Here is a 12,426-nt window from a genome sequence, read left to right on the forward strand (position 1 = left end):
TTATGGGTACTTCTCATTTTTGTTACACAGTGTATTCAAAAGGCATGTATTCAGGGGTCAAGGTTTAGTAAAATTAATAATATTATGGCTTTACTGTGGACATTTTATTTTTATTTCTTTTCTTTTTTTCTTGTTTTTTTAATGGAGGTAGAAGGGATTGAACCCAGGACCTAATGCATGCTAAGCGCACACAGTGCCACTGAGCTATATCCTCGCCGCTCACATGCCTTGATATTTGCCCAAAGGAGTTGAAAAACTTATGTCCATAAAAAACCTGCTAATGGATGTTTATAGTAGCTTCATTCATAATTGCCAAAAATTAGAAGTAACAAAGATGTCCTTACTTAGCGAATGCTCAGTAAAAAGCGTTACAGAAACTCCAGATAACACTTCTCTTTCAAGTGGATTCAATTGGAAGACCGCCTCTGCGGCGCTTATATTCCTCCAGCCCGCTAGGGCGGCGCAGCTAAGGAGGCCGCTGTCCCTCTGCGGAAGGCGCCGCTCTTGGCTTGGAGGCGACGCTGACGCTCCCAGGCGATACTTCCGGCGCGGTTTGCCGGGAGTCTTCGGCAGGTGTTTGGGCTGCGGCTGTCTCTAGTTCCGTGGCGGGTGGCCGACCATGGAGCGCCCGGCGCCCAGTGAAGGTGGGTTCAGTGAGCGCAGGCTGAATGGGCCGGGCCGGGCCAGCGGCGTGGGGGGCGCCGCACTAACCAGGCCTATTCTCTTTTCTCCTGTTCCAGTGACTGGCTCAGACGCCTCGGTACCGGACCCGCAGCTAGCGGTCACCATGGGCTTCACGGGTTTCGGTGAGTGACTGCCCTAGGCGTGGTCCTGTCTCCTTTTGCAGAGGTTTTACGAGCCGCAGATTGGGAGCGGGGCCCGAGCGTTACCTGTGTTCTGCACCCTCCGCTGTGCCAAGTCCTGATTACTTTAGCTGTAGTGTGTGTATCTTGCAATTTCTAGACACTCTCTTCCCCATACTTTTCTAATTCCTGCCTGTTTCTTGGGACCGGCTTAGGTGACACTTACGGGAAGGCTAGTGAGGAGGATTGCTTTGTGACCCACGCAATGGAGGGTGTTGGTTGATGGAGAGAGTAGTTTCTCTGCGTCCGGAGACTCAGAGCTAACCACTCACTGTGGTCTGTAATGAGATGGCCCTTTTGGCAATAGATAGGCCGTTCGTGATATAATAGTTCGTTGTAATAGTTAATGTTTTTTTTTTTTGATTCCAGTTTTTGTACTCCAGAATCTTCAATCTCTTGTTTGTTCGTTTGTATATTCTTTTTTTGTGGTACGTCTTGAGCCTTGAGATATTTACTATCTTCTAGGTGGTCATGTCCACAAAAGTACTGTATGCTTTTGTAGTATTATGGTACTTATTTTTGTTTCAGTTCTTTTATTCAGTTCTTTAATTTTTTTTCTGTGTATGCTATTTTATCTTTTTTTTAACATTTTTTATTGAGTTATAGTCATTTTACAATGTTGTGTCAAATTCCAGTGTAGAGCACAATCTTTCAGTTATACATGAACGTACATATATTCATTGTCACATATTTTTCGCTGTGAGCTACTACAAGATCTTGTATATATTTCCCTGTGCTATACAGTATAATCTTGTTTATCTATTCTACATATGCCTGTCAGTATCTATGAATTTTGAACTCCCAGTCGGTCTCTTCCCACCCCCTCCCCCTTAGCAACCACAAGTTTGTATTCTGTGTCTATGAGTCTGTTTCTGTTTTGTATTTATGTGTTTTTTTTAGATTCTACTTATGAGCGATCTCATATGGTATTTTTCTTTCTGTTCCTGGCTTACTTCACTTAGAATGACATTCCCCAGGGGCATCCATGTTGCTGCAAATGGTGTTATGTTGTCGGTTTTTATGGCTGAATAGCATTCCATTGTATGAATATACCACATCTTTATCTAGTCATCTGTCCATGGACATTTAGGCTGTTTCCATGTCTTGGCTATTGTAAATAGTGCTGCTATGAACATTGGGGTGCAGGTGTCATTTTGAAGTAGGGTTCCTTCTGGGTATATGCCCAGGAGCAGGATTCCTGGGTCATATGGTAAGTCTATTCCTAGTCTTTTGAGGAATCTCCTTACTATTTTCCAAGTGGCTGCACCAAACTGCATTCCCACCAGCATTGTAGGAGGGTTCCCTTTTCTCCACAGCCTCTCCAGCGTTTGTCATTTGTGGATTTTTGAATGATGGCCATTCTAACTGGTGTGAGGTGATACCTCATTGTAGTTTTGATGTGCATTTCTGTGATAAGTAGTGATATTGAGCATTTTTTCATGCACCTATTGATCATTTGTATTTCTTCCTTGGAGAATTGCTTATTTAGGTTTTCTGGCCACTTTTGGATTGGGTTGTTTGTTTTTTTTCTTATTAAGTCGTATGGGCTGCTTATATATTCTGGAGATCAAGCCTTTGTCAATTTCATTTGCAAAAATTTTCTCCCATTCCATAGGTTGTCTTTTTGTTTTGCTTATGGTTTCCTTTGCTGTGCAGAAGCTTGTAAGTTTTATTAGGTCCTGTTTCAGTTCTTTTAAATAGCTTTCTCCGTAATTTCAAAAGTAATACATTATTAACAGCAGGAAAGTCTAAAGAACACAATAAATGAGAAGGAAGAAACTAAAATCATTCATTGTCTCATGATCTAGAAATCAAGACTTAAAAGTTAGTTTGTTTTTCAGTTTTTCCTTTTGTGTATTTACTAAGAAAATTAAGGTCATATGTATGTACAATTTTATATTATTCTTAATTATACAGAATTTGTTTAATTCTTAATATCTTGAGGCTCTTCCCATATTATAAAACACTCTTCCAAAACATGATTTTGATGGCTGAATAGTGAATAGAAGTGTCATAATTTGTAATATTTTAAACTTCTCACACATAGTGTCTAATTTTTGTCAATAATACTAAAATGAACATTTTTATAAATAACCCTTTTATATCCTTTTGTAGGAGCTTTATACAATTTCCATAGGGTATGTTTCTAAAGAAGGGACTACTTTGATAAAAAACATAAGTATTAAAAAGTAGCAAAAATTGGGTATATCTTTTAGAACCTCTTGATACATATTGTCTTAATGCCATTCAAAAAGATGATTTCAATTTATACCAAAGTCAACTGTGTAAGAAAGCCATTTGTACCATATTCTTGCCAATACAAAATTGGTATTGTTATTTTAAAAAATGGTAGTAAAAGCAAATACAGCATTGCTTCTAAGCACTTTCTGGTTGTCAGAATTTCATTTCCTTGTGGTTTTAGGACTGAGGCCCCTGTTTCCTTACTGGCTGTCAGATGGGAATCTCTTAGCTCTTTTAGATACCTGCATTACTTGTCCTCTTGCTCCCTTCATCTTCAGATTAACTCCAGTCCTTCTCAAGCTTCAGATCTCTGACTTCTGCCATATCTATTCTTCATCTTTGCTTGTAAGGACTTCTATGATTAGATTGGGCTGACCAGGATAATCTCCCAATTTAAAAGTCCATAACCTCAATTAGATCTGCAAAATCCCTTTTGCTACATAATGTAATATATTCACAGATTTCATGGGTTAGTGTATGAATATTCTGTTCTGCCTAGCACACTAGTTTTGTAGTTTCAAGGAGTAGGGTCTAGATGAACAGGAGGATGGGAAAGTTGGCTGGTTAATGTTATTTAGTGGTAAGATTATCATTAACAATTCCTTGGGAAGTAAACTCTTCATTGCTATTTTATGGTTGTTTTGTAGCCATACTATAAGTTAGATAGACTACGTAGTTATTGATCAATCAGTAAGTGTTTATTGAGTACCTGAAGTTTGGCCAACTTAGTTTAAGAAGATTACAGTCTGCTACTTATTCCTGTTTTAGGGAAAAAAGCTCGCACGTTTGATTTGGAAGCAATGTTTGAACAAACTCGAAGAACAGCGGTGGAAAGAAGTCGGAAAACACTGGGTAAGAAGTTCAGTTGTTTTACCGTATCCAGCTTACGCAAGTGTGTTACCAGTAATTATAAGACTGAAAAAAATTTTTGAATTGTTAAAAGACCACATGTGCTGGTTCCTTTGGAAGCAAAGAGTTTTTTTTTTTTCTTTTTTAAAACATGATGATAAACAGGTTAAGAAGGTCTGAGTGCTAAAATCTTTTAGAAGTGTGAGCTGTGAACAAACAAGGATCCTAAATTATAAGAGTCAGAATAGCAGTTTCTTTATTACCTCTTCTACCTCCTCTTTCTGGTTATCATTTCATTTTTTCTTTCCTGCTTACAGTGGAACCACTATTTGGAAGGTTGGGCGAGAGGTGGCTCTCAGAGCTGTGTACACCACTGACTGTTGACCCAGACAGTATAGAAAATTGAGATGTACAGTGAATGTGGCTGCTGCTCTTGAATCCCTGCAGTAATGAGTTGTTTCAGACATTTAATGAAGGCCTTAACTTCCAGACTGTCTGGTTTGATATCTGGTGGTCGACAATTCTAGGTACCACCTCAGGGTCTTCAAAGGAGACTGACTCCTTTACTGCTTTCTTTGGATCTGATTCAGATCATTCTTATACTGGAGAAGGGATAGATGTAACCTGATAGAGCAAAAGGAGCTGGAAACCTAGCAGAGACAGGACTCCTGGGGAAACTCAAGTGAATGTTGTTTCAGTACTTGTCATTGTTGGTTTTAAAATGATAGAAACTGTGTAGCAGTAGTATCTCATATTTAGAAAGTGAGCTTGATGTGAAATGTTTTTGGTCTTTGGAAGAATAACAGTTTTTGTGTGTGTGTGTGTGTGTTTTGTGGTGAAAAAGACAGCTGTCTACATATACTATGCATTTTTTTTAAAACTTTGATTATGTTGTGAAATTTCACACACATACAAAAGTACAGTAGTGAACTCCCATATACCTGTCACACAGATTTAACTACTGTAACAATTTATGGCCAGTGTTATTTCCATTTGCTTCTCTCAGATTATTTTGACATAAATCCTAGACACATCGTTTCACCCATAAATATTTTAGTATGTCTTTAAGAGAAAGGGATCCTTGGAAAAATCTTAACCAATATATGGTTAATGCAGCTAAAAATATTGAATAATTTAATATCATCAAATGAAATATAAAGTTGTACTGTCTGGCATATATATGAATATGTTAAACACTTCCAATTTTTAAATATTTTAGTGAATGCTTATACTATTATAGTGTAGATTTCTTGTATTTACCTTCTAGCATATGATACAAAATGCTTTGAACAGAGATTGCCTTATTCACCTAAGTGAGTTTTATAGACCCCAATACTATGCCTTATAAGATGGATTCTCAATATATATTTGTGAAGATTGAGTTGAATTTAGAACTGCAGTACTGCCTTTTAAATAATAAATCCTGCCTCTTTGGAGAATGTTCTAAAATGGCACGATCCATTTTAAAGAGCTTGGGGTATGGAGTTGGAGGCCCCAGGTTTAAAAGTCAGCCCCACATTCCACTAGTTGAGTAATTGGATGGATTTTCAAATTTCAGATCCTCAGTTTCCCGATCTGTTCTTAGAGCTATGATAATAAGATTTCCCTTAGACGATTCTTGAAGGGATTGGGCATAGGACTTTTTAAACGGTGATGTACTTATAAATACCACATATAAATCCTATCATTTTTCTTAATAAAATATGTATGCATTTGGCATCTAACAGGAATTCCAATAGACAGTTATTATATTTTTAAAATTTTGAAACATTATCTCAAGGCCATGTTTTCCTATGATATTTGTGAATGAATTAAATGTGTTGGACCTTCTTGGTTTATTATTATATCCTTTGACTTGGACTACTGTTTCTACCCCTGATCTAAGCATAAGAATCCAAAGTTTGACTTTCTTTTCTTAAAAGAAAGTTTAAAAATTCTGATATGGGCATTATTTATCTAATGATTGGTACTGGAGTCTTTTCCTGGGCATTGACATCAGACTTGAGGAAAATAAGAACTTTCACCCGTTTTAATAGCATGTTTAATTGTCTTTGTATATGGATATGAAATTTTGGTTGTTAAATGCTCTAATAGAAAGGGTGAATTACTATAAAATTCCAATAAAATATGTAAAATATCAGGAAATGATAATGGTACAGATTATTTTTTTTTTTAATATTTTCTGTGTTCATGAAAGCTATAAGTAGGTGTAGGACATTTGAAAGACATAGACCCTTTTATAGAACTCATACTGTAAGGAGACACATGGGGAAGAAAAATTTCTTTTATTGAAAATGCTTATTTGGGGTGAAGCCATGCCTTAGATAGATTGTGAATCTTCTCTGCTACATGTCTGGAAAGAACTATTTGAAAAAATGATTGAGATAGGATTTTAATATGATTTCAATGGATGACTTAATGATCTTGAAAAGAAAAATTGTCCCTTACATTTTAGGAATTAGAAAAGCTTAAGAATTTTTTTTACCTGAAGTAGTCTTTCTACCTAGTTAAATCCTACCTCATCCTTTAAAGCCTCACCTCATATTTTACCTTTTCTAGGTATTATTTCAGAACTCCTCTGGGCATCATAATTGTTCCCTGCCTTTGTATTTTTGTAATACTTAAAAAATTTACAAATTTACTTTATTATTGTTCATGTCTTGATGACAACCTTGTTCTTCATTTTTATACTTATGATGCGTCACACAGAGCTTAGTGTGTAATAGTTACATCTGTAAATATTGAACGGAGAATAGTAACTAATGTAGATAAAGTGTTCTCATCTTATTTTTCATTTCTAGTCTTTTTTGCTTTAAACATTTAAAATTAAATGTAAATTTCCATAAAATTGGTAGTAAATTGTTTTAAATTAGAATAGCAAAAACATTTAGCAAAGTTTATGTCCCATAGGTAAAAACATAATACCATGATTAAACAAATAATTCTAGCTTATGTTTCTATTAGTTTTAATTCCTATACTTTTTATTTTTTGGACGGAGGGATAATTAGATTTATTCATTTAATTATTTTTTTAATGGAGGTACTGGGGATTGAACCCAGGACCTGGTGCATGCTAAGCATGCGCTGTACCACTTAAACTATAGCTTCCCCGTCCTTTACATTTTATCTTAACTCTCATTTCTTCCTTTAAGTTAAGTGGTTGCTATAATGACTGCAATATAATGATATAATGAAAATGAGCTTTTCAGATGCTAAATTACATTCATATGATTCTGCGAGGTGTGTGAATTGGCTCAGATGGGACATGGTAGTTTTGGATAGTTTGCTGTTAACCTGGAGGAGAGTTGTATACGTATGCAGTGCATTTACAGAAATGCCTGTCCAGAGTTGGTAACTGTCTGAAATTAGAGAGAGAACAATAAAATGAGATACTTGGAAGAATAAAACAAGGTGTTGGGGAGTAGGTTAATTCACTTTTGTTAAGGGAATATGCAGAGCATTTTACTTGGTCCTACATTTGGTAAAAATGCACAAAAATGATCCCCCTGGTCAGGGAGCTGCAGTTTATTGAATTCTGTTTCATTTTGATTTTTGTCCTCAGTCAACAATGAGGAAAAAATTTTTTTAGTTCAAAATGTGCCCCCACTCTTTCTTCTTGCTTTAATGAGGCAGCAGGTGACAGCAGGAACCTCTTTGAATAGAAAATCCTTACTAGTGTAAAAAAGAATTAAATTTTAAATTAAAAAGTCAGATGCTTCTCTAAGATGGGGCAAGTAGTTTGGAGTATTTGTCCACTGGAGAGGAACTCTAGTTAGTCAGGTGAGTGGGTTATAGTTTCCAGATGATCTGGTGACTTAAGTACTGTACTTCGTGGCCCTTTGGAGAGAGAGGTAGGCTCACTGTTTCATAAGGTGGGTGGTACTCATTGGGTAATTTTAGTCTTTAGAGAGTCTGGTCACATCAAGGAAAGGTACAGCTGTGGAGCCTCTTTTCACTGTTTTGTGACGTAATAGCTCTGTCACTTCTCTCCCTTAGATTTCTCAACTGAAAAGTGAGGATAGTAATAGTATCTACCTCAATTATATTCTACAATTGGAATTTGCTAAGATAGTAGACTTAAATGTTTTTATCAAAAAAAAAAGAATAAACGTGTGGGATGATGTATGTGTTTATTGACTTCAATGGGGAGAATTCTTTCACAATGTATATTTATATCAAATCATCATGGTGTGCACTATACATATCTTAAAATTTTATTTGTCAATTATACCTTAATAAAGCTAAAGAAAAAAACTTTCCATCTCAGGGATTTTTCTGAAGATTAAAGGAGTTAATTTATAGGAAATGCTTAAAACAGTATCTAGTACATAGCATAATAAGCTCCGTGTGAGTATTAGTTGCTATTATTTTTGTTAAATTAAGGATGATATTAAGATGCTTTTGATTACTGGCAAAGAAGACATAGAAAAACCTAATTAAAAATGGCTCAAATAAAAAAAATTTAGTATCACACCATGACAAGAACTCTGGAATGGGGCTCTTCCATCTTCTGAGTCCTGACGTGAAGGACATGCAGTTTTTTCCTCTTTTTCTGCTTTGCCAGCTTTATAGAGTGTTGGCTTCTCCTAAGCTGACTGTCCCATGACTCAAAATTCTGTCAGCTAAATTTGTTAAATGCAGTTGACCATACATTTACAGGTTGAAAGGAGACTTTTGTGTAACTTTAGGAGTAAGAAAACCTTTCTCAAATGTACCTCCAGCTGATACCCTTCACCCGTTATTGGCCAATATTAGTGTGGCACATCAGTTCCAGAAACAGCCGTTGCAAGAACAGTATGGCTGACTTGGAATCAAACTTTACTCTTTCTGGGCAGGGAGGAGCCCAGCATCTCCTGAAGCACAGAGCTGCCTGTTATCTGGTCAGAACTGTGATTTTCTTAGCAAGGAAAAAAGGGAGAAATGGCTTTTATGTAGGTGGCTAATAATATATGCCTTAGTATTGGTTCCTCATTAGGGTCAGAACTGCCCCTAAGATCTGAGCCTGCAGTCCACGTGTGGCCGCTCCCCCAACCCCAACCCCACCCCCACCCTGACTCCACCCTGGAGAGTATAGAGGGAATGACTGGAGAAGCAGGATGAGGGTAGAAGCCCAGCAAGCTCTTAAATTTGGATGTTATTCTTTTCTTACTGTTTCAACCTCCTCCAGCATCAGAGTGCAGAATTGTTGACTCCTGACCCATGTCAGGTCAGTGGAGAGCCTCCCCAAAAATTAATGAGCTATGCCTTACCCCTTCCTGGACAGTTTTATCTTCCATGTTTGAAATTAAAACTAGTTGTTGACACTTGCTGACTATCTCCTTTTTCCTCACCCTCTTTATCCTAGCAACAAGACTGAAGAGTTCAACATTCCAATTAATAAGTGCCCTTTGATACTGCTTAATGTTGAGTGTATTATTCTTCATTATTAAATTAAAAAAATGTTTCAGATTATCTCAGGTTATTGAGGATGGTAGCAGTTAAGAAGCAGACTATTCGTATAATTAATTTCCTTCCTGTGTGCCCCACAACCATAGAGTGAGATTATCATAGGAGAAAGATTAAATTCCCTTGGATAAATTTTTTTTTGTCTTTCTAAGGTAAACAATCCTGAAAACTTAATGAAATTGATATTTTTTCATAATTTTAGAAGGAAGTCTCTGACCAAAAATACAGTTTGGGAAATTCAGAAAGGAGCAAAGTGCTAAGTTTATGTTTTAAAACATTAAAAATAAAAAGTGAGGTTACCCAAAAGAATAAAAAACAATAGCAACAACAATAACAAAAAACTTAACTTTGAATATACTTTACTTGCCACATCTTTTTACATAGTACAGTCATGATTCATATACTATTCACATGCTAATTTTGCTTAGCCTATCTGTTAATATTTTCCCAGATTTGTACATTTTCCATCATTACTTAAAAATTTTTTTTTGTTCTTTATATTGAAAAATTTATGTTTATTTTTATTTTTTGATTGTTTATTTTTATGGAGGTTCTGGGGATTGAACCCAGGACATCATACATGCTAAACATGTGCTCTATCACGGAGCTGTACTGACCCCCTTCCATCACTATTTTTATCGACTATATATTATGTTGATGTACAGTAAATTCAATTATTTTCTCAGTGTTGGGCATTTAGATGGATAATTTTTGCTGTTACTGATAACACATCTCTTTGTGACTACTTTAATTTTCAGCCTTTTCAATAATGACAAATTTTGAAGTTTAACTGTTGAAAATTTTAAAAAATCTTTTCAGAAGCAAGAGAAAAAGAGGAAGAAATGAACAGAGAGAAAGAATTAAGAAGACAAAATGAAGATATTGAACCAACATCTTCAGGCTCAAATGTGGCCAGAGATTGCTCTAAATCATCTTCCAGGTGCTTGTCTCTTTTAAAGGATGCTATTAAACTGTCATTTTTAGATGTTCGTAATATAATTTAGGCAAAGTTCCTGATTCTAAAGCTTGCATAATTTCTCCTATTTTAGGCAATTGTGTATCCTTAGGACCATGAAAAAGTATTTTGTCACATTGTGAATCAGTTGACTTTTTCTAACGTATTCTAGATGTAGTGTTAAAATTTATGCCTTTTGCCTGTGTAAAGTTGGAAAGATATTGACAAGTTTGTAATTATTTTAATCTTCATTTTGCCATTTATGTCTTTTCTCCTTTTTCCCAAAATTCTGTATTCATAGTAACCTTTTTTACTAGAATCCATTATGGAAATAGGTAATAAAGAATGTAAGTAGAGGCACATTATAAAGTTTACTGAGTTATAGGAAACAGCAGCCATTAAAATTCTTTAAAGTGAAATTTAATACAATGTAACTTAATTACTAAGAACTTTAACATAAACAGGTATATAGATATCAAATCTAGGTGGAATAATACAAGTATTCTAAGGGTGGGTGGATATAGCTCAGTGGTAGAGCACATGCTTAGTGTGCAAGATACCCCAGGGGATACCTCCGTTAGAAATATAAATAAATAAACCTAATTACCACCCCCCCCCCCAAATTCTAATGTTGTTTAGGTATGTTTTAAATTGTCAAAGTGGTTCCATAGACTATTCATGGCAGAATTTACCATGGGATTGAAATTTTTTCTGTTCATGATAGAGAAACATAAAATACCTAAATATACAAAATGTCATTTATACTGTGTAATTTCATTTTTTGTATATCTCTTCTCTGGTGCATTCTTTGGTATCTCAGGCTAGGCTGTTGAGCAGAGTATCAGTCCATAATGGTGTTGGTCTTTTCTGTAGCTTCTTTTTTAGGGAGGGGAATATGTACAAGTTTTATTCTCCTTTTTATAACAGAACCCTAACATCTGTTAGGCTCTAAAGCATATGAGTATCTGCATATATTAGTAAAGAGCAGGATTCAACAAACTTTTCCTATCAAAGACAGATAGTAAATATTTTAGGCATTGGGATCCATATAGTCTCTTTTTCAACTACTCAACTCTGCCATAGACAATACATCAACAAATGAGCTTGTCTGTGTTCAGTCCTTCTTTACAAAATAAACAGCGGGCCAGAATTTGCCAACCCGTGCTATTGAGTGTCCTTTCTTTATATGCTAGTCAAAAAATTCAGCTTAACGTTGTCTTTGGTTTTATATCAGTTATCAGTCTCACAATATGGGTTTCAATATGATAGAGGAAAAAAAAAAAACCCTTTCCTAAGAGGAACATTTACTATTTACCTTCAGTTTCTTACTTTTGGGATGACTTAAGGTATCAAAAGACTACTGTTGTGTTTTTGGGAATTTATCTTATTGCTAAGATTTTAACGAACAAATGATTCCATTAATTGAAAATTGTAAAAATTTCAGTAGTTCTGTTGCTTCTGTATTTTGTTGCAATACTAACTTGAAAGCCCAAAGATAAAGAACATGCACTATTGGTATTGAGAATAAATTTTATTGATATAACAAAACCCAGCATTACTTTTGTTATTAGTGATTAAAATTACAGAACTATTGTTGAGATTATAATTGCAGGTCTTCCTTGACTTGTGATGGGTTTATGTCTAGATAAATCTATCAAAAATTGAAAACACTGTAAGTCGAAAATGCGTTTAATATACCTAACCTACCGAACATCAAAGCTTAGGCTAGTCTACCTTAAGATGCTCAGACCACTTATATTAGCCTACATTTGGACAAAGTCATAGAACAAAAAGCCTATTTTATGATAATATTTTGACTATCTCATATAATTTATTAAATACTATACTAAAGCGAAAAACAGAATGGTTGTAAGTATGTTGATTGTTTACCCCGATGATTGCACAGCCAGTTAGGAGTTGCGGCTGCCACTACCCAGCATCACTGCCCAGAGAGTATCATTCTTCTCACTGCTAGCCCTGGAAAAGATCAAAATTTAAAATTCAGTGTATGATTTCTCCTGAATGCATGTTGCTTTCGCACCATTGTAGAGCTGAAAAATAGTTAAGTCTAAA

General features: G+C 35.5%; 1 protein-coding gene across 1 annotated transcript in view; it reads left to right on the forward strand.

Annotated features, from left to right (window-relative positions):
- The first annotated feature begins 497 nt into the window (after positions 1–497).
- WDR70 (WD repeat domain 70) overlaps positions 498–12,426 on the forward strand; it is a 233,651-nt gene continuing 221,722 nt past the window's right edge. Inside the window, exons 1-4 of the mRNA XM_074357233.1 lie at positions 498–644; positions 741–806; positions 3,873–3,956; positions 10,218–10,338. Coding sequence (XP_074213334.1) covers positions 620–644; positions 741–806; positions 3,873–3,956; positions 10,218–10,338 — 296 coding nt within the window. The 5' untranslated portion in view covers positions 498–619. The remainder of the gene's footprint in view (positions 645–740; positions 807–3,872; positions 3,957–10,217; positions 10,339–12,426) is intronic.

The sequence above is a fragment of the Camelus bactrianus genome, chromosome 3 (genome assembly GCF_048773025.1).
Source record: "Camelus bactrianus isolate YW-2024 breed Bactrian camel chromosome 3, ASM4877302v1, whole genome shotgun sequence".
In the NCBI taxonomy this organism is placed as follows: Eukaryota; Metazoa; Chordata; class Mammalia; order Artiodactyla; family Camelidae; genus Camelus; species Camelus bactrianus.